Here is a 25,827-nt window from a genome sequence, read left to right as displayed (position 1 = left end):
CTGAACACACCCCATCCAGGGCTGGGTCAGAAATTGCAACCCAGATATGAGCCCTTGACCAGAATCAGCCTGAGACCCATAGGTGCTCAGGTTGATGCTCTAACCACTGAGAAACACCCGTCAGGGCTATTTATCTATTTTTTATTAATTGACTTGAGAAACATTGATTTGTTATTTCACTTATTGGTTGATACTTGTATAATCCCTGACCAGGGATGGAACCCCCACCCTTGGCATATGGGGACAACATTCTAACCAACTGAGCTACCCTGCTGGGGCCCTTATTTGTTTATCAAACAAATATTGATCTATCGTGTCTTAAGAGACTGGGGATACAAACATGAATAATATAAATTTCCCTTCTATGAGGTACAGAGTAGTAAGAGAAGCAAAAACTTAATGCATACTGTTGAATGTGATAGGTACCGTAAAAAAGGTATGCACAAGGTACTATAGGAACGCCTAGAAAATTACTAATTCAGTCTGGAGGGTCTGCCAAGGAAAAACTCAGCATGTCTTTCCTTGTTCTTTAGGTCTACTAGCGGGTTAGGTTTTTTGTTTTATTAAGCAATATATACTTCTCTCATCACAAGCCCTAAAGGTAAAGTATAATATTTATTTTGAAAACTACTAACCTACTTTTTTTTTAAGCTACAAGAGATGTCCTCAGAATAAACTGCTGGTTCATTCAGTTAAGTGCAAAAACTTTAGACGGAGTGAATAAAGGATTTCCTTAAGCTATTCATGTCTGGGAAAAGTAGAAATATTAAAGTATTGCAGCTAAGTTTCTGGAGTATATTTACAAGTATGAATAGAAGACATGTCATGGAAATAATGTAAACATACATGGAAGTAACAGAATGTGTGACAATGGATAGAATACACTTGAAAGTTGTAAGGATCCCAGAAATCATATTTCATAGGGTTAGCAATCATCTTCTCAGAGGATCACAAAGATGTGTCTGACACAAAATATTTGAGCCTATAATTTTACTCCAGACTGAGAATAATTGATCCGGTAGAATCTTCTAATTGTGTAAAGAAATAGGCCCAGAAAGTTGAAGTGACTTTTCTAAGGCCGAGCTGAGATTGAAGAAAGTAGGAGGTGTGGCTCCCACTTCAGTGCATCTTTTCCTCTAAATACTCTGTACATTTACCCAGGAGGAAGCTCAGATATCCACCAAGCAGCATCGCAGCAACTTTATGTAGATATGTTAAGTCCTTTGTTAATTAATTCAACAAAAATTTATTGAATGTCTATTCTTTAATAGGCTTTAGAGATGCACAGATGAATTAGACATTAGCTAGTAGGGTAGACAATCAGATGCACTATGGGTAATTTTTTCTATCTGGGAAAATTGGGGGATATTTTCATGTCAGAGATGACATCTGAGTTAAAGTGATGAATGTGTAAGCCTTTGATGAGGGAATGGGGGAAGGCATTCCAAACATATTAAGAAAGTGCAGCCCTAACCGGTTTACCGGTTTGGCTCAGTGGATAGACTAGTGTCGGCCTGTGGACTGAAAGGTCCCAGGTTCAATTCCGGTCAAGGGCATGGCCACATCCCCAGTAGGAGGTGTGCAGGGGGCAGCTGATGAATGTTTCTCTCTCCTTGATGTTCCTACTCTCTATCCCTCTCCCTTCCTCTCTGTAAAAAATCAATAAGATACATATATATATTTTTTTTAAAAGAAAGTGCAGAAAAGTTCATAAAATAATGCTGAAATTAGTATGACTGAAGAGCAGGGAGGATGGCCAGGAATACAAAGACATGAAATAAGAAAGTAGAAAAGACTCTGATTTTGCAAGGCTTTTACCTGAAAAATTAGGGATATTTATTAATTTTTCAAAAGGTTCTATCATAGTATTGTTTGAAACAGGAGTCAGCAGCTTAGGCACATAAGAAGTCTTCAAGACTCATGGCTTTCCAAGCTACTTGTTCTATGCCATCATTTTTTCTGAAATAATCCTGAATTCACAATGTCAGGAAACACTGAGCCCAGAATAAAACAAGTTCCCCAACTCTGCTTGGGAGTGTCATGGTGAATTCATTTTCTCTTGTTCACAATGCATTCTGTTCCCTTTCTTATGCTGACACGTTAGTAAATTTGAAGATTTCTAAGAAATGGAAAGTAGCTTCTAATGAGAAAAAAGGAACCCTGCTTTAATTGAGTATATAAGCAACATAATTAGAATTATAAAAATAGAATTGATATTATGATTTTCTGTAAGCCAGTGAAGGGAGAAACCTGAGACATGCCTCTTATGAAGGGCACTCACATTTAAATAGAGGAAGTCCCCAGTCTGCAGAGTGAGCTCTGCTAGTCAAGAGGAGGCATCGCGGACAAGCAGACCTTCCACTCCTTGGCCACTCCCATTGCCTCTTTCACCAGCGTTTCCTGGGACAGGCAACAAAGTTTCTCATCATCTCTCTCCTCCCTAACATTTCCAAGTCCCTGTGAAAATAAAATTAGTTCTTTCTCATGAAAATGTGGTGACACTTGGTAAACATATAAGTAATTGTCTGAGCAGCACCAACGGGGGCCCCTTGGCGTAAGTGCTCAGGGAAGAGTGAGGTCGATTGAAAAGAATATGACTACTCTCATTAGAAAACAAACAAACAAAAAGGATTAGAGGCAGAGACACCAGCACAAACTCATGTTTAGTTTAACCTAGGTAGAGATTGATAGGCACAGCAATAATTATAGGTTTGTGTTCGTGCATGTGTGTATATACATACACATTTCCTAGCTCAGTCCAGAAACAATGACACCTCAGAAGCAGTGAGCACACCCAGCTCCCACATCTTGGTTTCTCTGTCAAAATAAAAGGAACCATACCTTCTTGGATAAATGGTTGATCTAGGACTAGGGTAAGGAATATACAAGATAGCACTTCTGGTAGTAGGAGAAAGTAAGGAGTTGCTAAAAGAAAAAAAAAAATGGCTCCACAACAATGGGGCCATGTCAAGGGGACAGAGGAGCCAACTAAAAGGTCTCCCAATGAATAAACAAACAAACAAACAAATAAATAAATAAATAAATAAATAAATAAATAAATAAATAAAAGGTCTTTCAATGGCCAAAGCAGGAACAATTTGAACAACAAAATGAAGAAGATAGTATTGAATATAGCTCAAAGTATCAAATAAATATCTATGAATCCATACAAATAAACGATTGAATAAATACAGAAATGAGGGAGAAGAGAAAGATCTCCTGTACAGAAAAATTAGAAATAACCTACGTAGATACTCCCCCATCAAGGAAGTGGAGCTTAATTCACCACCACAATCACCCATCACCACACCTGTGTGTGGGCTACACTTGGGGACTTGCTTCCAAAAAGTAGCACGAAAAGGGGTGAAACAGTAACTTTACAGTGGAGAAGCCTGTCAAATCACTGGCTTACATTTGTCTGGTGATTACGTTAGCATTACTAGAGACAATCATGTTGATAGCACGTGGATATGATGTGATGAGAATGGCACTTGCCTACTGTGGTCTTCCTCCTCCAAACCCATAACCCCACTCAACTGTTAGAAAAACATCAGACAAACCCAAATTAAGGAACCTTCTATGATTTTAGAGAGGAAGGGAGAGGGAGAGAGGGAGAAACATCAATGTGAGAGAGAAACATCAATTGGCTGCCCTATCCCTGACTTCCATTTCTATCTCTCTAGGTAGATGTGCCTTCAAAATACTGATATGTGGAAGACTGTCTATCTCCATATGTATATGTATATATATATATGGAGATAGATATATGTACATATATATCTACTGACAAAGAACTTTATTTTCAGTCATTGTAGTGTAAAAACTACAAATAACTTTTTTTGCTTTCCAAAAGTAAAATTATAATGTTAAATATGATATTCCAAAGTGCACATCACCCACCCTCAACTCCCAGGGATTCTGTTATAGTCAAAAATCGCCGGTCTAAATCCAAACCTTAATTTTATATTTGAGTAAACTCGAGACCAGAGGCATTACATAACTTTCTCAAACTCACACTGTGAGTTAATGACCAAGTCAAGTCTTGATTCATAGAATGACATTCCTTCTTCTAAGTCTGTTGCAAAGTGTAACGTGAGGAAAAAAATAGATTTTAAAAGTAGAAATAGAGCCAAAAGCATTTGTCTCCTATTAGGAGAACTCTCTTCAAAGAGTGCTCTCTGAAGAGAGCCCCACCAAGTTGAAATTCCTTGGCCTGTGTGAGTTCATTTGATCCTGATACACCAAAAGTACAGTAACTTAATTGATCTTGATATAAAATAGAAGTCCTACCCTCCAATCACTCTCTCTCTTTACAGTGCCTTTGTGTTAAAAAAAAGAAAAATGGTTACAAAATTCTGAATTCTATTGTTGAATGCTTTTATAATCTCAAGGAATTCCTTCCAGGCACATAGAGTACAAACTATCCTACCGGCTAGATGTAAGCCCTTATTGTTCTATCAAAAAACAGCTGTTAAGTCATTTTGTGGTCTATTTGGGCCACCTCTCTTATTCAGCTCAACCATGAAGGTGGCGACTTTCTCAAACTAGTCACATGTATTAGTTATTGTTAGAAGCTTCTATGCCAAAAATTGTTAGGGTGCTAATAATTGCAGGGAATATGGAATAGCAATGCCTTTTAATGGATTCACAGCAAATTTCAAATCATTGCAGATTTAAGGGAAACTCTTTCTACAGGTTCAAGTTAAGAGAGAGGAAGCCATGAATATGAAGAAAAACATTGTTCGACCAGGGAATAATAGTTGAGTTTCCCAGGAACTAGTGCCACTGACTAGCGTGCAAGCAGAATTAAAATTGTGAGTAGAGTAAGGTGGATGAGAGTATTTTTGTACAAAGTCCATGAAACATCCCAAAGAACACTGTATTTGTAAGTTAAAAGACAATTCTTCCATACACATTCATCCCTACAGATCCTCTCCCAATATATACTTAACTTCCTGTGTCATCTTGGCAAATGACTTAAAACTGTGGAGTTCAGTTTCCTCGGGTGTAAAAAAGAGGCTTAAATTAGATGCTATCTGAGTTTCCTCTAGCTATACAATGTGTTTCCATGTAAAAATCGATTTCTAAACAATAATTGCTAAATATATTCTTCAAACAAAATCCTATGAGTATCATGGAAATAGGAATCTTTTAAAAACAACTAGCTAAAAAGTAAGGCCTGGATCTCTTAATTTGTTCTGATTAACAGTAGTATTTAGCAATTATTACGGTAAAATGAAGATGAACTTATAACCTTGAAATGGAAAGCTAGTATCATGGAAGTGGTATAATACCGAGTTATGTTGACATGATTTATGTTGACATAGTGATGCTCTTTTTTCCTCAGAAAATGAAGGAAACATTTATTTGGGAAAAATAAGTTCACAAAGATAAGAGGTAATAACATCAAGACTAAATTTTGGGGCGGGGGGCAGGGCATGCATGAGATATGTAGAGACTGATTTTTTCATCTATTTTTCATGGCCATGAAACAGTAATTTTCATTACTCTCAGCATAGGTTTATTTTAATCCTCACCTGAGGAGTGAGGATAATTTTCTTTTATTTATTTATTTTGGAGGATATTTTCCCATTGATCTTTAGAGAGTGTGGGAGAGACGAGGGAGGGGGGAGGGGCTGTGGGGGCGGAGGGGGGGCGGGAGGAGGAAGGGAGAGAGAAACATTGATGTAAGAGATACACCGATTGGTTGCCTCCCACAGGGCCTGGGAAACCTGTAACTGAGCTCACCAGCCAGGGCTAGGTTTGCTTTTAATGCAGTCAAATTTGAAGGTGAGGATGCATGAGGTGTACAGAGACCGATTGCATTTTTAGTGCCATTTCAGCTCTTTATTCCTCATGATCAGACCTGGGAAGGCAGCAGAGTGTAATACATATACAAGTAGAACCATTATCTTCAAGTAGATTGTAAAACAGAAGAGCTCTGACTGAACCGGGATGCAGAGCCCACCACATCGCACCCTCGCCACTTCCCTTGCGGTAGCTTCTTGAAACTCTGGGGCTTCCAAGATGCCAATTTGGCTATCTTTGTTGCACTGGAAAACACATGGGTATTTGAGTCCCCTGTAACTTGCTTCAAATCTCAGTTCTGCCCTTTATAAGCTGGGGGGGATGGTGAGAGAGCTACTTAATCTCTTTGAGATTCAATTACACATGTGTAAGAGGTTAACTAGCATTGCTGTTTATGATTGTTGTGTGGATAGGATGCTCAATTTCAATTCTCTTCTGATTGTGTTTAAAATTAAACAACTTGTCCCACACTTTGAAAAAAATGGGCATGGTAGCTGTCTCCAGATGTAAGACCCCCCAAATTCAGGTTTAGGCATTTTCAAATTGTCTCAGGTGGTTTTTCCTTCCTCAGGTTATTAGTGTCAAGTTTCTTCTTGTCCCAGGGGTTCTAACTACCATGCTTATTACATCTAGTTAAGTCTAGACAAACACACACATAAATCAGTGGTTTATTTTACAAAAAACCATACTACACAGTGAATATTCCATAGGCCTCATGTTTTTCTTTTTAAACAAAGGAGACAAAAATGTGTAAACTTTTTATTTTACATTTCAAATAGAAATGTTAAGATTGTTCCTTCACATAAACATTTATTAGGGCCGAACCGGTTTGGCTCAGTGGATAGAGCCTCGGCCTGTGGACTGAAGGGTCCCGGGTTCGGTTCCGGTCAGGGGCGTGTGCCTTGGTTGCGGGCACATCCCGGGGGGGGGGGGGGGGGGGCGGGTCGTGCAGGAGGCAGCTGATCGATCTCTCTCATCGATGTTTCTGGCTCTCTGTCCCTCTCCCTTCTTCTCTGTAAAAAATCAATAAAATATATATTTTTTAAAAAAACATTTATTAGGAAGGTTATTGCTATTTTCACTTTGGAAGCCATTCTTTTTTTTTAATTGATTATATTTCTCTCAGAACTTACAGTTTCCTCAAAGCAAGACTTTAACATTATTTTCTGATATAGCATTCGTTGGCTTTTTAAAAATGTTTTCTTTTTTAATTGATTGTTAGAGAGAAAGAAAGGGACAGGGATAGAGAGATAGAAACATTGATGAGAGAGAAACATTGAGCCTGAAACCCAGGCATGTGCCTTGACCAGGAATTGTGACCTCTGGTTCCTGGGTTGATGATCAACCACTGAGCCACACCAGCTAGGCTGTTGGATTATTATTTTTTTAAATATCTTTTTATTGATTTCAGAGAGGAAGGGAGAGGGAGAGAGAGAAACATCAATGATGAGAATCATTGATCGGCTACCTCCTGCACGCCCCCTGCTGGGAATCGAGCCTGCAACCTGGGCATGTGCCCTGACCGGAATCGAACTCGGGACCCTTTAGTCCATAGGCTGATGCTCTATCCACTGAGCCAAACTGTCTAGGGCTGGGTTTATTTTAATAAACTCAGACCTCAATCTCACAGTGATCGCAGTGGGTGGAGGACAGAAAGACACCGTACAAGTGAAAAAGAAAAAATTGATATCTAGGTTATTTTCAGCAAATGTATTCAATACTGATAATTATTCATTCCAGTGCATCAGAGGTTGATCTTTCTTGATCTGGAAACAATATGTACAATATCTTATGTCTCTAAACCTCTTTAGTTTCATAGAATCATGGTCAAGAGTGAGAGTTCTAGAGACACAAGGTCTGGGTTAGAATATCAGCTTCATTACTTTCCTTGTGCAAGTTACTTAACAAGTCTTGCCTTTGTTTCTTCATCTATGAAATGGGGATAATAAGGTACCTACATCAGAGGGTTGTGTGAGGACGGAATGAGTCAAAAAATATTAAAAACCTAAAATACTGCCTGGCACACAGTAAACACCCAATAATTATTATCATTACTTATACCTAGTATTTGTGCACTGGTTTTCTTATTCTTCAAAATCCATTGGATGAGCCCCTATTCTATGCCAACAGTGATATACACCTAAGAAGTAGAAAGTGAAGTAGAAAGAAAAAGACTTGGTGTTATAATGCAGGGGTTGTTAACTTGACTTTGATTCAGGTAGTGCATGAACTTAGATGAGAAAAAAATTAAATCTTTAATTACATGAACTTCCAACTGAAATTTAGCATTTCCTTTAACTATTAATATAGGCAACATATCACAGTAGTGTTAGCAATGCCTATGGCTTTATTTCCAAGAGAAATTACAGATATTTCTATATGAAGTTACAGTTCTTGCAGGTGTCTCAAAATATTATTTGCCCTCATCACTGCTTTGAAATTATGATAGTTTTCAGACTGACCTGCTGCTAGATCACATTTGGTACATTGAAAAAAAAAGATGCACCTGTATTACTACATCACAACTTTATCTTTTACTATTTTGTAATGATATTTTATTATAACTGGCTTCCTTTATAATCTGATAAATTTCATTTTTGTGTATGTTTAAAAGAAGGGGTCCATAGTCTTCATCAGATTGCCAAAGGGGTCCATGACACAAGAAACATTAAAAATCTCATCACAGAAGTCTGTGGAAGGCAATGCGGGGCATTAATAAAAGAGTGCACACTTGTGAGGAGCACAAAATTATTGTTTAAAACTATATTTTTAAAAGAAATATATTTTATTGATTTTTTACAGAGAGGAAGGGAGAGGGATAGAGAGTTAGAAACATTGATGAGAGAGAAACATCAATCAGCTGCCTCCTGCACACCTTCTACTGGGGATGTGCCCGCAACCAAGGTACATGCCCTTGACCGGAATTGAACCTGGGACCCTTCAGTCCGAAGGCCAACGCTCTATCCACTGAGCCAAACCAGTTAGGGCTGATTTACTTTTTTCTTTCTTTCTTTCTTTTTTTTTTGTAAGAGAAGCAAGGTGGTCCTCATTTTTTAAAACAAACTTAAACACAGTCAACTTGAGGTCCTAAGGATAACTTTATTTTGATTGCAAAAGTGCCTAGGAATTGGAGTTTAAAAACCTGGGTCCAAGTCACAGCTCTGCCACCAGATGAGCAAGTCAATCTCTCTGGGGCTATTTTCTCACCTGGTGAATGAAAACAATGCCAGTTTCATAGGATCATTATGACAATGGTAATGTACCTAAAAGGATATTTATCACCATAAAGGTTAAAATGATTGCTATTCTCTCCTTGAACACATATCTAGTCCCGTGTGCTAGGAACTATAAAAGAAATGGACAACCGCCTTTGCTTTTTAGGAGTTTATCAATTCTAGATATGGCAGAAGCAAAAACCCCAGGAAACAATTCAAATTCAGTGTGTGGTAGGGGACTTGTGAGTTGGTGCCACAAAGCTCAAGAGTTGCCATGCCACATTTGGAAATAACAACACAAAATAAAAAAGCTGACCACAGAAGTCACCAACCCTGTGATGATGTCATTGTCTTACTTATAGAACAAAATCTGATTAAGAAGACTATAAGGTAACCAAGGCAACCCCTCAATTATTTGTCTGAGGCAATAAGGGTTTTTTCTTTGTTGTTGCCTTTGTGTGTGTGTGTGCTCTACAGACAGTCTACACAAAGGAGAATATAAAAAGTGAGAATTGGGACACATCTGTAATACCTTAATCAATAAAGAAAATTTTTTTAAAAAGTGAGAATTTGCTTCTATGCCTTTCCCATAGCATGGTTGGCTTCCTCGTGCCCAGTCCTGGCGCTGTCTTCATTGTCGTCCAGCACGGGGGCTACTGGACATTAAACCGTGCCCACGCTGACACCTAGAAGGCGACCATGGGCTCTTAAAGGACCTCCCTGCTCCCCTCACTCCACTGCTCTGTTCATCAAAGATTTGTGATAGCCTGTCACTTGGTCTTCCTTTGCCTATACCTGTCCCCCACACTCCCTCCAGAAGGGAGGGTCCTGCACAAAGGACGAACACTGGTAGTTTTGCCTGTTTCATTTGCTGTTCATTAATAAATTAGCCTTCGACGTGTAACTTGGAATTCTGTGGTCTGCTTAGCGTGATGTGACGCTCCAGACCCTGATGAAATGGGTGAGACTTCATTTTGTAACCCAGGAAAGCTCAAGACCAGCCTTTACCAAGATCTAACAGCCCACACGCCCCTGTGGGGTGGCTTTAAATCAGAGAGGGCTCTTCCACCCCCACCCCCAATCTAAAACAGAAATCCTCTTCTGTGGAGGGAAACCTAAAAAAACAAAAACAAAAACCCAGCACAGGTAACATATACAAATAATAGAACAAAATAGTACTCTGAACTTTTTGTCTGACGGAAAACTAGCAATAGGTCTACCTAATTTCAGACGTGTTCCTGAAATGCCAGATTTCATACTAAATGTTTCATGTGTAGAATTCACGTTCTTATAAGGAGCAAATGCTTTGATAAAAAAAAATCGGTGTTTTAGATAAGTAGCCATTCCAAAGAGGCTAGTCTTGCAAACCATGCAAACAACCATCCCAAAGACACTGGCCTTGCAGCGTTGGGAAGCCAGCTATAGAGACCACGGCAAACCTCTGGAAGGTGCTATTGAAGGTGCAGCATGGCTGTGTGTGCACAGACCGGGGCTTTGGAGGACAACGTTTCCTTGCTACGTAATATCAGGTCACAGCATCGGAATGGGGAAAAACACCCTTGGAGGTCACGCCGCCCAACCTAAAATCCACGTCTTTTCGGAGTTTTAGCTCAACTCCAAACGTGCCTGTGTCTGAAGACTGAACGGGGCCTATGCATCTCTCTGTTTAAGCAAAACCCGCGAAACACAGGGTTCCCCCTCAAGTGTCTGCGGCGCCAGGTTAATGGTTTCTCAAGAAGGTGCACGTACTTGTAGGAAATCGCCCCCCTGCACACTCCTATGGTGTCTGGGCGGCCGTCGGGGGTGGGTGGGTGGGAATAAAATATCTAGGCTTTGCTTCCAACCTAACGGAGGTTGAGCAGCCACCACCTCTCTCGTGAGCGATCCTGAAGCCGCACGGACCCCACAAAACATCGTTTTCCCCGCTTTATAGTTGACAGGACATTCCTGTGGCACATAAATCGCTTCCTTTGGTGGAGCCCAAGTCGCACCGCGACCCCTTGGTTGCCCCCGGTCCTCAAGGGCTTTGCCGGGTGGGACCCGGCCATGGGTGGCCTGAGGCACGTGGTGCCGAGGGGACTGGGGACTCGATCACGCCCGGGGAACCCCTCCAAGGAGAAGCGACCCGACTCCCCGGCAGGCCCCTTCCTATGAAGTTAGAGACTCGATGATCAGTAATGGATCTCGGTTCCTTTCACAGGCCCCTCGCCCCCAGGTCCTCGGAGGCCCGCCTCCCGTCAGGGGTCCTGTCCTCCCGGGGACCCGGACCGACGACGCTCTGAAGGCGAGAAGCCGCTCTCTAAGCCGCTCGCTGGGTCTCTCTCTCTCCCCACAATGCACCGGGGCCAGCAGGAAGGCCGCTCCGACCCCTAATTTTCCCGCGAATTCAGTTCAAAGAGGCGGCCGGGCCCGCGGTCGGCAGCGCGCACGGGCCAACCAAGCCGCGCCTCCGCGAGAAGAGCCTCCGCGTGACTGACGGGGGAATCCGCGGGCCAACGGGCTGGGCGGCCGGGCGGCGCGCGCTCCCGCCGGCCAATCAGAACGCCGGGCGGGGGAAGTGGGCGGGGTCAGGCCGGGCTAGGGTGAGAGGCCTCGGGAACGGAGCGGGGCTCTCAGGAGGAGACACTTTTTTTTCCTCCCTCCTTCCCTCCTCTCCTCCTCCCTTCCCTTCCCCTCTCCTCCCCTCTCTCCTCCTTCCCCCCTCGGTCCGCCGGAGCCTGCTGGGACGAGCGGTTGGTATCGCCGGCGCTGACTCTCCGGGGCCGCCCGGCGGGTAGCTGGCGGGGGAGGAGGCAGGAACCGCGATGGCGCCTCAGAAGCACGGCGGTGGGGGAGGGGGCGGCTCGGGGCCCAGCGCAGGGTCCGGGGGAGGCGGCTTCGGGGGTTCGGCGGCGGTGGCGGCGGCGACGGCGTCGGGCGGCAAATCCAGCGGCGGGGGCTGTGGAGGCGGCGGCAGTTACTCGGCCTCCTCCTCCGCGGCGGCGGCGGCGGCAGCGGCGGGGGCTGCCGTGTTGCCGGTGAAGAAGCCGAAAATGGAGCACGTCCAGGCTGACCACGAGCTTTTCCTCCAGGCCTTTGAGAGTGAGTGCGTTTGAGCCTTTGAGGGCAGCAATGCCCACTCTTGCGGCATTCGGGGGGTCGGGACGCTCGGGCTGGGCCCCCCCTTCCTCGCCGGGAGCCGACTTGATTTGGGAGCGGAGGGCGAGATGGTGGAGGGAGCTGTTCCGCCTTCAGGGGTGACGGCTCGAGGGGGCCCGAAGTCTCGGGTCTTCGGGAAAAGTGGAGCAGGAAGTCCAGGTGAGGGTCCCGACTCCCCGGAGATGCACACACAAGAGGTGAGGCAGCGGGGCCTCGCGCGGGGAGCTGGCTGCTTGCAGCTGAGGTCGCGCTGGGCTGTCGGGCTGCACGGTCTCCATCTGCAGTCGGACCCCAAGACTAGTTCTCGTTCTTCCCCTGCCTTTCGTACTCTGGGAGCACAAGGGTTTCAGTGGGAGGTTTTGGGGAGCAGATTAAGTCTGTGAAATCGATAAAATTGCCATTAGTCTGAAATGCCGACGCACCCCCTCACGCCCCCACCCCACCACCACCATCCCATCCCAACCGACCACCACCACCTAGAAAAAAGAAAAAGGGGGGGAAAAATAAGAAATACCGGCGCACGCACTCGGTGTGCATAGTAACATGGCACCTTGGGATGCTGGAAAGCTCTCACATCTGTCCGCCCATTTCGTGGATACGCAGACTGAGACCCGGAGTGTTGAAGCGTTTCACTCCCCGTGAGACGCTCTCGGGAAGCTGCCCGTTGTCCTGGTCTTAATTCCGGAACATTTTCTTAGGTCAGTTTCTGCCTTGTGGTCTGTTTCGAGGGCAAGACGGCTACCTAATTTGGAAAGGGGGACAAACAATAGAATTTATTAAAAAGAAGCACACAACTGTAAATATGTTCAGCTGCCCTGCGATTGGTTTCCATTTTGCTTTTGTGTGAATGCTGTAATTTGGGTGATCTGTAACACCGTCTTAGAAAACTTGAATAAACTCCGCTGTGCCGCTGAAGGTCTTTATTTACAATTTTTCCGTGGCATATGTTCAGGGCATGGTATCAGCTGTACTTGGAAAGACATGGTACATTGTGTAATACCTTTCTTTCATTCTCGCACGAGTGCTTCCTGAAATTCTAGTTGGAATTTAGTACAAGGATTGTCAGTTTTTATTGAGACCTATATTGAACCTTAAGGGAGAGTCACATTATTTTTATTTTTGCTTAATTTCAAAAGCTGGCGAGGATTTAAATTGGAAATACGGTGGAGAACTGAAGCTCAGTAATGACAATAAACATTCCCATTTGTACCCCTTCTAAAATACAATCTTTTAGTTTATTTAGAACAAAACTAAACAAGATTAAGTGGATATTTGAAAAATTATTTCTAAATGTTGAGAAGATAAGTCCTCCAAGAAAGTGTTAGCTATTTTTTCTGGTGAGGCTCCCGTGGAGAAGTGAACTGTCATTAAGAACTAGATTTAGCCACAAAACAACTTGATTCTTCTCTAATATTGTCCTTCGTTTCAGATAAGTTTAAATGCTTTGATGTATTTAATAATGTAGTCATTTAGTCCATTTTGATATTGCTTTATTTAAAGGAACAATACTAATAGATCAATAATGTAACTGAGATTATGGTATTATATATAAAATATTTTCTATCTATAACCTAAGTCCTTATAACAAATTATATTTTAATTAAATTCGGCATTAAAAAGCTTTTGGTAATCTGTCAATTACTTAAAAAATATGTGTTGAGGTAGTATTTATATGTTGAGATAATATTTACATTGAGCAAAATAGATAAAAATGAATTATAACAAGAAATATTCATTGAAAAATTTATAATTTGCTTTTCAGATTTCTTTCAATGTTATTGACTTTCATCATATGTTATTAGGACATGTAAGAAACAGCTTCATTCTGTTTTGGCTGACTACTATAAATTTTTTAAAAGACTGATCAAAAAGTAGAAACTTCATTTTTATTTGGCATCAATAAGTGGTTTTTTTGTTGAATCCAGCTACCTTATTTCAGCTACTTTTGGGGGGGCGGGAATGGTTTATAGTTTAAATTAGCTAAATTAAATTAATATAACTACTTTTCAATTCTGCATACAGATTAGTTTCAAAAGTACCTACCTTAGTCTGGCTGCCATGGCTCTGGTTGAGCGTCCACCTATGAACCAGGAGGTCACTGTTCGATTCCTAGTCAGCGCATATGCCCAGGTTATGGGTTCTATCCTCAGTGGGGGACAAGCAGGAGGCACCAGATCAATGATTTTCATCAGTGACATTTCTGTCTTTCCCTCTCCCTTCCTCTCTGAAATCAATAAGAAATTATTTTTAAAAAATAAAAAGTACCAACCTTAGAAATGCAAGACTTAAGAACAAAAATGTGGAGCATCTTAAATTTCAAATAAATATAGATGAATTTTGTGAATGTATACCAATGCACTGTCTTTTGAGCTACGGTGCATACTAATATTCTTGATGTAAATATTTAGTACATGATTTTCATAACAGGTGACTAGTTTATACTTGATTACATGGGCTGGATTGGTATTTTCTTAACAACTTGAGTAATAAGTAAATTTAGATAATGTTTGGGTTTTGTTTTCTGTCACCCAGAACCAACGCAGATCTATAGATTTCTTCGAACTCGAAATCTTATAGCGGTAAGTTATCAATAAAATTCATCAATATTATTTTTTTCTTAGAATTTCACCTATTTAATTTTAATATTTTTAAAACTTTTTTTATAGCCAATATTTTTGCACAGAACTCTTACTTACATGTCTCATCGAAACTCCCGAACAAACATCAAAAGGTACATTTTATGAGTCTTATTTCAAGTTAACCAAACCATGTTAAAGTTTTGTTTTAAAGTACTATTTATAATTAAAATAATATGAAAACTTAGGTAAAAGAGTGGCAGGTTGAATTGTTTGTGAATTGATCATTTTAGTAGTATCATTTTTGTAAATTTCAGTTTATTACCATTTTTTTCCTAATAGAAATGATTTAGTAGTGAAGTGAATGAAATGATTTTACTGATTTACGTTTTCACTCTTTGCAACTAGTTATTTTCAAGTTTAAGTTGAGGATTTAAATATTAACCAGAGGGCTCAGGGTAACTATCTTTGATACATAAACCTAATAGTTAATTTTTTAAATATTTCTTATATGTTCTAGCATTAAAGAATTTGCTTCTATATTGATAAGTTTAAAAAGTGTCATTTTATATCTTTGGTGGTGGTCTTACTAAAGTGGAAATACTTTTTTATTATTCATTGATTAGAGAGAGAGAGAAAGGGAGAGAGAAATTGAGAATCATCGATTTGTTCCACTTAGTTATTCATTCATTGATTGATTTTTGTATGTGCCCTGACTGGATGTTATTGGGATGATGCTCTCTAATTTAAATTAAGCTACCCAGCCAGGGCCAAGAAATACTTTTGATGTCAATGGGATGAGTGTCCTTAAAAAAAAAAATAAATCTTAATCACTTAGTCTTAAAGTGGAGTCTAGAAGTATCAGAGCTTATATTTGCTTTGTAATATTTAAATTTTTTTAAAGATTTGTTTTATTGATTTCAGAGAGGGAGAGAGAGATACCAACATCAATGATGAGAATCATTGGTCGGCTCCCTCCTGCAGTCCCCACACTGGGGATCGAGCCCACAACCTGGGCATGTGCCCCTACAAGGAATCAAACTGCAATCTCCGGGTTCATAGGTTCACTCTCCTGGTTCAACCACTGAGCCACACTGGCCAGGCTGTAATATTTAATATTAACCATATATAATTTAATGCTAGTTTCTTGTCCTACATGCAGGGTTACTTATTGAGCATATAAGTGAAATAATGTTTTTACTAAGCATTTGGTGTCATCTTGACTTGGTAAAACAATTAAGCTATCTCAATAGACTTTATTTATTATTTTTTTAAAATATATTTTATTGGTTTTTTTACAGAGAGGAAGGGAGAGGGATAGAGAGTTTGAAACATGGATGAGAGAGAAACATTGATCAGCTGCCTCCTGCACACTCCCCACTGGGGATGTGCCCGCAACCAAGGTACATGCCCTTGACCGTAATCGAACCCAGGACCCTTGAGTCCGCAGGCTGATGCTCTATCCACTGAGCCAAACCGGTTAGGGCTCTCAATAGACTTTAAAGTAAACTTCTTTTAGGTCTCTTTGGAGACTCCTACTGGTTAAGTAAGCATTATGGTGTTTTGTTTTGTTTTTTTAAAATATATTTTTATTGATTTCAGAGAGGAAGGGAGAGGGAGAGAGAGAAAGAGAAAGAAACATCGATGAGAAAGAATCACTGATCAGCTGCCTCCTGTACACCCCACACTGGGGATCGAGCCCGCAACCGGGGCATATGGCCTGACCAGGAATCGAACCATGACCTCCTGGTTCATAGATTGACAATTAACCACTGAGCCACGCCGGCCAGGCCAAGCATCATGTTTTTTATAGAAAGACATACTTTAGCTTTGTAGATAAACCTAGGTGGATTTGAAGGATTGAAATGTTAAAATTATTTGTCTTCTGGTAATGTTTCTGAATATATATAGAGAGAGCATTGCATTTAATAGGTGAAACTTAATTAAATAATTAGGAATAGGGTGGTGGATCAGGCAACAGAATTGAGTCTGTCCGCTCTTTACCTGTCAGCTTCATTATTTCTATGCCTGAGTTCAACAGACTTTTTCTATAAAGGACCCGGATAGTAAATACTTTAGGCTTGTGGTCTATGATACAGAATTGAGGATATTCAGTGGGATGCAGTACTTACACAAAAAGAGAGAAAACAGATGTCTGCAGATTTTTTAATTGATGAAATTCAAAATACTTGAAGTTGAGTATAGTGTTTTTAAATATGGGCCTACTGGTGGGCAGTATGGGATTCTTTTATTTTTGTGGGGTGGGGAGAGATAACAGCTTAATTGGGGTTTAGAATTAGTGTTCTCTCATCAAATCAATTGCAAATGTTTATCTGTAAAAACCACTCTTAGATTGTGGGCTGTGTAAAAACAGTAGGCTGGATTGATTAAATAGTGGTTAATTTTTCCCTGTATTTTAAAATATATATATATATATATTTATTAATTTCGGAGAGGAAGGGAGAGGGAGAGAGAGAGAGAAACATCAGTGATGAGAGAATCATTGATCAGCTGCCTCCTGCACATCCCCCACTGGGGATTGAGCCCCCAACCCCGGCATGTACCCTGATTAGGAAATCGAACAACACTCAACCTCTGAACCACATTGGCCAGGCTTTCCTGTAGTATTTTGAATATTGTAGGTTGGCTGGGTTATCATCTAGGATGTTGCCTAATTTATATTTAAAAGTGATTAAATATTTTCAAAATAAATTAGAATTAATCCATAAATGGATAAAAACTATATTTATTTAAAGCCTAACTTCATAATTTTCTTGTCATGTTTGTTTATTAGACTATTTGATTGTCTCATTATGGGATATGTTTCTGTTATCTGCTAATGGGTGGAGGCAATTTTTAAACTTGCGCTTAATTTATTGCCCTATAGGTAAAACATTACCTTTTGGGGAAGTTTTGAAGCAGTTTGCCAGCCAAGAAACATAAATTCCACTTAGTTATTTCCATATAAAAATGCATTAGGAAAAAAAAATGCATTAGGAATCACTTAATTCTTTTGTTATATCCCTGGCCTATATAAGACATTAAAACTAATTTTTTCAAATTTTTATTTTTTTAATCATCACCCCAGGATATTTTCTCCATTTTTTTTTTTTTTTTAAAGAGAGAGTAGAGGGGAGGGAGGGAGGGAAGGAGAGAGAAAAACATCAGTGTGTGAGAGATACATTGATTGGTTGAATCTCGTTCACACCCCAACCTGGGCAGATCCAGCTTGCAACCCAGGTACATGCCTTTGACCAGGAATCGAACTCGCAACCCTTTGGTCATTGGTTTGATGCTCGTTAACCACTGAGCCAAACCGGCCAGAGCATTAAGACTGATTTTTAACAAATTACACTACAACTTATATCTTCAAATGAATGCTGTCCTGTTCAAAGTAGTTGGTATTTAGCTCAGTAATTGTAGTCTTTTTACAAACGGGGGTTTTTTTTTTTTAACTCCTTTTATAAAATTGCTTTTAGTATTACCCCTTTGCTCAAAATGTTTTTGGAACTAGCCTTGTACTTTTCACTTCATAGATATATTCAAACTCTATAGGTTAACACTACACTGACAACGTGGAATACTGGTGAGGAGAAGGACATCTTTTATTGAATTTATTTTACAGTTTTATGTTAGCTGTTTTTTAATCCTCCCAAGAAGATTTCCTAAAACTTCTTGAATTTAAAAATACTTTTCTTGGATGACTTTTTGATAACTATTTCCCCTTTTAAATCTGACCTAAGTAGTGGTATCTTTCTAACGAACAGAAATATTTGTTGCCCGGGTGTTGGGGCTGCTTTTATATAGTTGCTTATGTTTTTTCCCCCCCGCGTCAAGGAGGAATGGGTTGTTTTTATGATCTTACCTGTTTGAAATGGTTGTTAATATTCAGTTCTCTTTTGCAGAACTCCATAATTTTGGAAGAGATGAACCTTGTGATTTAGTCTTTTCTTTCAACAGACAGAATTTCATCTTAATCATTACATTAACACTATTGTTAAAAAGCTTTTAGTAGTTTTACAACCTTCCTCAGTGGTACATTTCAGTATTTATTAATTATTATTATTTACATTTCAGTATTTATACTGAAAAGTCTTTGTGAGTAGCCTAGAGAAATCTTACATTTTTCTTCCTTCTCTCTTATCTGTGGAGATTGAAAATGTATTGCCCTCCTTCATAAAGTACTTCTTACTATACTCTATTGGACAAAACTTTATTATTGAAGTTTTCAGTAACTCTAAAGGTAAAGAGAGAAGCTTTTTTTTTTTTTTTTAAAGAAAGGTCTTTTGTTAATGGAGGCTATTCACCTGAACTATACATTCTATCAGTTCTCTTCTTCCTGTCAGTATTTTACTGCAACACATTTACATTAACATTTCTCTATTGATAATTTTTATTATAGCAGTTGTGTACAATAGCTGATTTTGAGGAATGAAGGTATTAGTAGTTTCTAGTATCTGAATTCAAGCTTTACAAAGTAATTAATGCAGAATACATTAAACTTTTCAAGTCCTAAATTTGAAGAGACTGTATGAGTATAATGATAAATATTTGTTCCAATTAACATGTTATATATGGATCTAGACTTTTAGCCTCTATTTCTAGAACATTTATAGAAAACCAGCCTAAGATGAGGCTTGTTTTAGAATCCATTCTTAAATTGCATTCTTAAGTTCTTGATTTAAGTTCCTAGTTTGTGGAAAAATTACTCTTTTCTCTTAAACTTGTCAAGTTAAAAGCTAGTAATATTTTTATGATTTTGATGGGTATGTCCCTTAAACTTTAAAATTTTTTCATAATGACGACAACCATCTCTTTAATATGACATTGTGTAATGTTAGCCATTGATAATAATCTTTGAGGATATTGTTAACTTTATATATTTTTTTATAGAATATTTATTTTTATGTGATAGTGCTAGCACATATTTGTCAGGTTACTTAATAAAAGGATGAATGTTTCAGAGTATACATAATTTGCATTTGTTTGCCTCAGTCCAACAGATGCTTGAATATCTACCAAGTATAAGGTACTATGCCAAGCATTATGTGACTTTCCTTGAAAAAAAGCAATCTCTGTCCACCAGGAGCTTATAATATAGCAGGAGAAATAAAATATTTAGACAAATTTCACATTTAGGAAACTAAGTGTTAAAATAATTATAAACCTATGTGCCATAGGTAAGGAGAAATAACCCCAATTAAGGTTTGGGAATAATTACAAAAGGTTTCATGGAAAAATTAGCATTTGAGATGGTACTTGAAGGCTTGTCTGCTGTATTACAACATACACTGTCTCAGTAATATGCATTGTTATGGCTAACCATAATTACCTTATTAAAAATAATAAAAAATCAGATTTCCAACTTGCCTGTTATAGTGACAATAAAGTGTAATCTGTTTGTTTTTCCCAGTTGAGAAGTGATTATTTTGTTTATCTGTTTCTTCCAGGAAAACATTTAAAGTTGATGATATGTTATCAAAAGTAGAGAAAATGAAAGGAGAGCAAGAATCTCATAGGTAAGATAACCTACATTAAGTGACATACTTGAGGAAAGAGTAAAATGATAGTGATCTTTTCCCTAGTGATTACCTCAATATTATTAGGAGTTAGAAGGAACCTTAGAGGTCACTTGGTCCAAATTCTTACAAAAATCAGGAATTACTTCCTCTATACCATCCCTGGCAGAGAATCCTTAAGCCTCATCTCGAATACCTCCAATGCTGAGAACTCAGTGCTTTCTAAGGCAGCTGTGTTCATTATCAGTTATCTCTATTTCCAGTTTCTTAAATTTTGAATCCCAATTTCTGTAACTTCTGCAGTTGGTGTTAATGTTATATTTTTTTTTTTTTTTTTTTTTTTCTGATATTTATTTAACTATATGCTTTTTTTTTTTTTTTTTTTTTTTAAATATATTTTATTGATTTTTTACAGAGAGGAAGGGAGAGAGATAGAGAGTTAGAAACATCGATGAGAGAGAAACATCGACCAGCTGCCTCCTGCACATCTCCCACTGGGGATGTGCCCGCAACCCAGGTACATGCCCTTGACCGGAATCGAACCTGGGACCTTTCAGTCCGCAGGCCGACGCTCTATCCACTGAGCCAAACCGGTTTCGGCTGCAGTTGGTGTTAATGTTATAATTCATATAAGGAGGGATGGAGACTGATATTTATTTAACTATATGCTAGGTGCTGTGCCAGGTGCCTCATAGCAACATATCTCTTCTAAGTATCATCTTCACATCTGAGAGAGGCTCTCTTTTTTTCCATTTTGTCTTTCCCCTTATTTACATCATTCAGGCAAAGTATTCCTAACTTCATTTTGTATGCAAAATATGTTTATAGCATGGTAGTTTAATAAATTTGACAATTTGGACAGAATCTACTTATTGTATGTTTTCAGACGTGACACCCAGAACTAATTCCCTAAATGTCCTGATAGCTGCCTAGGCTAGACAGTATGTTTCCACTCCTAGATGGTATTATTCTACTTATTCTTTTATATGTAAACTAAAGAAAGTTAAATACTATTCTAAAGAGAAACAGGAACTTAGGTGGTATTCATTCATTGACTCATTTTAGGGAGAATGCAAAACTAAAAATACTAGGTTTAAAAAAAAATAGAGTTGAAAAAATTGCCACAGTGGATTTTTCTTTTTCTTTTTTGAAACATATTTTTATTGATTTCAGAGAGGAAGGGAGAGGAAAAGAGAGATAGAAACAATCAATGATAGAGAATCATTGATTGGCTGCCTCCTGTACACCCGTACTGGGGATGGAGCCCGCAACCTGGGCATGTGCCCTTGACTGGAATCGAACCCGGGACCCTTCAGTCCACAGGCCGACGTTCTGCCAACTGAGCCAAACCAGTTAGGGCTGTTTTTCTTTTAAAGCTTTAAATCATATCTTACCAATTTGTATAGGCTACGCACTGATTTAATGATGCTTCGTGTATGGTTTCTCATTTTGGTGACTGGTGTAAGATGTCATTTTTGCAGATGCTTATATTTAAAGTTTGGCTTTTGAATTAGAATATTTTGTTACTTGAATTATAAAATCACATTTTTTATTTTATATCCTGCAATCTTGTAAGACCAAAGTGTAATTTCTATTTCCATATCTAGGCAATCCTGACTTGTAAATAAGCTTTGATGGTCTGTCCTAGAAACTGAAATCACTGATCTTTACTTAATCTATTCCTGCCTGCGAAGCACCTTTCAATGCAGGAATATTCCCAGTGCATGTACACTCTATTCTTTGCTTGAATTTTTATTCCATATTCTTGTCTGGTCATTTACCCTGGACAAAAGCTCTTGGGATCCTCAAGGCCTTTTTTAAAGTGTAAGATGTGTTCTGACCTCCCTGCTTCTTTTCTCCTGAACACCTTAATAGTTTGCCCTTCAGGTCTTTCAGGGTTCAGGTGAGAAGGAAGAATGAACCAAGAAGAACATTTAACCCTTTTCATCTTCTCTTTCAAACTTCTACCTTCATCACTGCTAAACCGTATTACTATCTCTTTGTGACATTGTCTTAGATCAGTGGTTCTCAACCTTCCTAATGCCGCAACCCTTTAATATAGTTCCTCATGTTGTGGTGCCCCCCAATTTCATTGCTACAAATTGAACATAATTAAAGCAAAGTGATTAATCCCAAAAACAATATGTAATTATATATGTGTTTTCCGATGGTCTTAGGCGACCCCTGTGAAAGGGTCGTTTGACCCCCAAAGGGGTTGCAACCCACAGGTTGAGAACTGCTGTCTTAGATAAATATTACAGGGAGTAATATTTAGAGGGAGTAGGGAGTCTTGTGAGGAAGATAGAACGTGCTGGTTAATTATCTTTGAATAATGACAATAATTTTGTTCTTTTTGACCCAGTGGGTTCAATGATTAGACCAATAATATAACCAGCTCATAGCAACATCAGAGATTTGCATAGAATTCCTGCTTGTTATTTTGAAAAACAACTTTTTCAGTCTTTAAGATCCAGCTGGGATATTTCATTGAGTTGGATATTTCAACCCCCAAGATTTTCTTTTTTTTTTTTTTTAATATATTTTATTGATTTTTTACAGAGAGGAAAGGAGAGAGATAGAGAGTTAGAAACATCGATGAGAGAGAGAGATCGATCAGCTGCCTCCTGCACATCTCCTACTGGGGATGTGCCCGCAACCCAGGTACATGCCCTTGACCGGAATCGAACCTGGGACCCTTCAGTCTGCAGGCCGACGCTCTACCACTGAGCCAAACCGGTTTCGGCATTTCTTTCTTTTTTTTTTTTAATTGATTTCAGAGAGAGAGAAAGGGGCTGCCTCCTGCACACCCACCACCGGGGATCAAGCCCGCATCCCAGGCGTGTGCCCTGATCAGGAATTGAATCATGACCTCCTGGTTCATGGGTCGATGCTCAACCACCGAGCTACATCGGCCAGGCGCTATTTTATTTTTTAAAACCTAACTCTGTTGGAGCTGACCATGCTTAATACCCAGCAAAAGCACTTTAGACCAAGGGGAAGTATTGAGTTAATGTGCTAGCTGCTTCAACCCACACCCCCAAAATGTCTCAGTGGTGCTCCTGGAGTCACTAAAACGAATTGGGAAATTCTTTCATTTTAAGTTTACCTCCAAAGTCTTATATTTGTTAAATGACTTCAGTGTATTTTTCATCTCAAATTAGGTATAATCTTATTGTTTACTAAATTTATTACACAGGATTGTAAAATGTTTCTTAGACACCAATATATAATGCCAGCACCAAAAACTTTGCTTGTAAAATAGTTGATCAAATTCTCCTAGAACAAAATAAATCTTTGTTGTTCCCTAACATTAATTACTAGTAGTTAAAATTTTAAATCATATACAAAAAAGTATCTCTTCCATCTATATTTTTATTCTTTACGATTTCAGATGTAGGAATCTTGTTCAGTTTAATTGCATCCTGGATTTGTTCAACAGCTGTAATATGGGAGTCTTCTACTGTAACTTACGTTCTTTTAGCACTTCCAAAGTTGTAATAGCTCCACTCCCAAACACAATGTATTTCATGCTACTAAGTTCTAGGGGAATATCACAAAAAAGCTCCAAAATTCCAGAGAAATATCAAAATATACAAAAATAACATAGTACTACAGCCCAAAAGTTAGAATAATGAAATGCCTGGCCTATTTATGACATTTATAGTGACTTATAACCAAACCAAATTCCCAGCATTATCCGTGCAAAATGAAGTTGCTGTTCCAGGATTTTTTTAATGTAGTTTCTACTCTAGATAAATAGTTGTCTTACTAGTCACAGATAATTGCAGAAATTTACTAGGGCAGGGGTGAGGAACCTTTTTTCTGCCAAGGGCCATTTGGATATTTATAACATCATTCTCGGGCCATACAAAATGATCAACTTAAAAATTAGCCTGCTATATTTGATCAAATATTTAATTAACTCACTCCTAATGCCTTGGCAGAACCAAACCAACTGTTTTTGCGGGCTTTATGGCCTGCGGGCCAGACGTTCCCCACTCCTGTATTGGGGGAAGGGGCTGATAGAAAAAGAAGAACATTGCCCTGGCAAGTATTGGTCAGTGGTTAGAGCATCAACCCTCGAACCAAAGTATTGTGGGTTTGATTCTGGTCAAGGGCACATACCTTGATTGCAGGTTCCCTGCTCCAGTTGGGGTATGTGCAAGAGGCAGCAATTGATGTGACTCTCTCACATTGATGTTTCCCCCCTCTCCTTTTCCCCTACCCTTTCACTTTCTAAAATCAATGGAATAAATATTAAAAAAGAAAAATACAGGTATTTCATGGTTTTTACTTTAAGGTGTTGGTCAATTCATGACAATAGACCAGAATTGTCATCTGTAACTTTAAAACTCAGTTTTAAAGCCTACCATTGATGAATATTGCTTCTTTTCTTGAAAAATAGCTTCTGAAAATTCCACAGCAATGAGCAAATCTTAGAAATTTATAGTTGTCTCACTCTAGTCTACCAAGTTTATACTGATGTTTCCTCTTGCTTTTTTTGGTGTGATTATATTTAAAATATCTTTATTTTCTTTTTAGAATGTCTTATATCCTGTCCTCTCTAGCTCTTGTTTCTGGCACTTAAGTTTATTGTGGGCTTTTTGTTTACTTTGGGTTTTGATCAAGCACTATGGCTTACTGGAATAAATCTCTGGTATTTCTGTAGTTTTCTATCCTAGCAGGATCCCAGGGGTCAATTGTATTATTAATCCTACCAATTTTGGAATTACTATAACTCCTGACTTATAAGTGCATCTCCACTAGCAGAAAGGTCAGCATGAAAAGATTTCCAAATTGGAGTTGCTTCCAAAAGTATTTCCTTAGGCGAGATGAGAAGCAGAATGTCTTCTCTCTCTTCCCCTTAACCATCTTTCATTCCTGGTCCACTGTTAGTAGCTGGAGAAGTCCCCTCAAAAGATAACTGAACTACAACTTTTACTAGGGATATTTTCCAACCTCTGGTTTTAGTAGGTTAATAAGGTAAATGTCTTTCATCACTTTCTATAGTTGTTATTACAGCCTAAGCTTTAGAATTAGAAATCTTCCTTTTGTAAGCATCTTTTTGTACTATTACAAGGCCCGGATCTATTTTTTTCTGGGATTCCCATTTACTTAGTGTACCACTTCCCAAACACTATATATACTATCTCCTAGGGCAGTGGTCGGCAAACTTATTAGTCAACGGAGCCAAATATCAACAGTACAACGATTGAAATTTCTTTTGAGAGTCAAATTTTTTAAACTTAAACTATATGGATAGGTACATTGCTATTAACTTAATTAGGGTACTCGTAAGGCTTAGGAAGAGCCACACTCAAGGGGCCAAAGAGCCGCATGTAGCTCGCGAGCCGCAGTTTGCCGACCACGGTCCTAGGGGATATAATGGTGAGCAAAAAAGATGAAGACCCAGCCTTTATGAAAATCATTGGCATTTAGGGGGGAAAAGACATAATCATACAATAAATAAGTGCTGGGAAAGAAAACTATAGGGAAACTATGAGTGTGTAAAGCAGGGGTCCTCAAACTACGGCCCGCGGGCCACATGCAAATACAAATATTGTATTTGTT

The 25,827-nt window shown here is 39.2% G+C and overlaps 1 protein-coding gene across 8 annotated transcripts in view; it reads left to right on the top strand.

The window, feature by feature from the left end:
- Positions 1–11,595: 11,595 nt before the first annotated feature.
- SUZ12 (SUZ12 polycomb repressive complex 2 subunit) overlaps positions 11,596–25,827 on the top strand; it is a 45,363-nt gene continuing 31,131 nt past the window's right edge. For 3 of the 8 annotated variants that reach the window (XR_002826118.1, XM_023743502.1, XM_023743506.1), the window contains exons 1-4: positions 11,596–12,104; positions 14,694–14,740; positions 14,828–14,892; positions 20,188–20,256. Coding sequence is in view for 7 of the 8 variants with exons in the window: in XM_023743502.1 (XP_023599270.1) it covers positions 11,828–12,104; positions 14,694–14,740; positions 14,828–14,892; positions 20,188–20,256 (458 nt within the window). In the remaining variant the exon portion in view is untranslated. Of the gene's footprint in view, positions 12,105–14,693; positions 14,741–14,827; positions 14,893–18,292; positions 18,324–20,187; positions 20,257–25,827 lie in introns of those variants that run through there. The other 5 variants (XM_006102059.3, XM_023743503.1, XM_014467431.2 and 2 more) reach the window with 5 other exon arrangements.

The sequence above is a fragment of the Myotis lucifugus genome, unplaced genomic scaffold (genome assembly GCF_000147115.1).
Source record: "Myotis lucifugus unplaced genomic scaffold, Myoluc2.0 scaffold_396, whole genome shotgun sequence".
NCBI lineage: Eukaryota > Metazoa > Chordata > Mammalia > Chiroptera > Vespertilionidae > Myotis > Myotis lucifugus.
The sequence above is the reverse complement of the archived record's forward strand: the minus strand, read 5'-3'. Positions and strand labels throughout refer to the sequence as shown.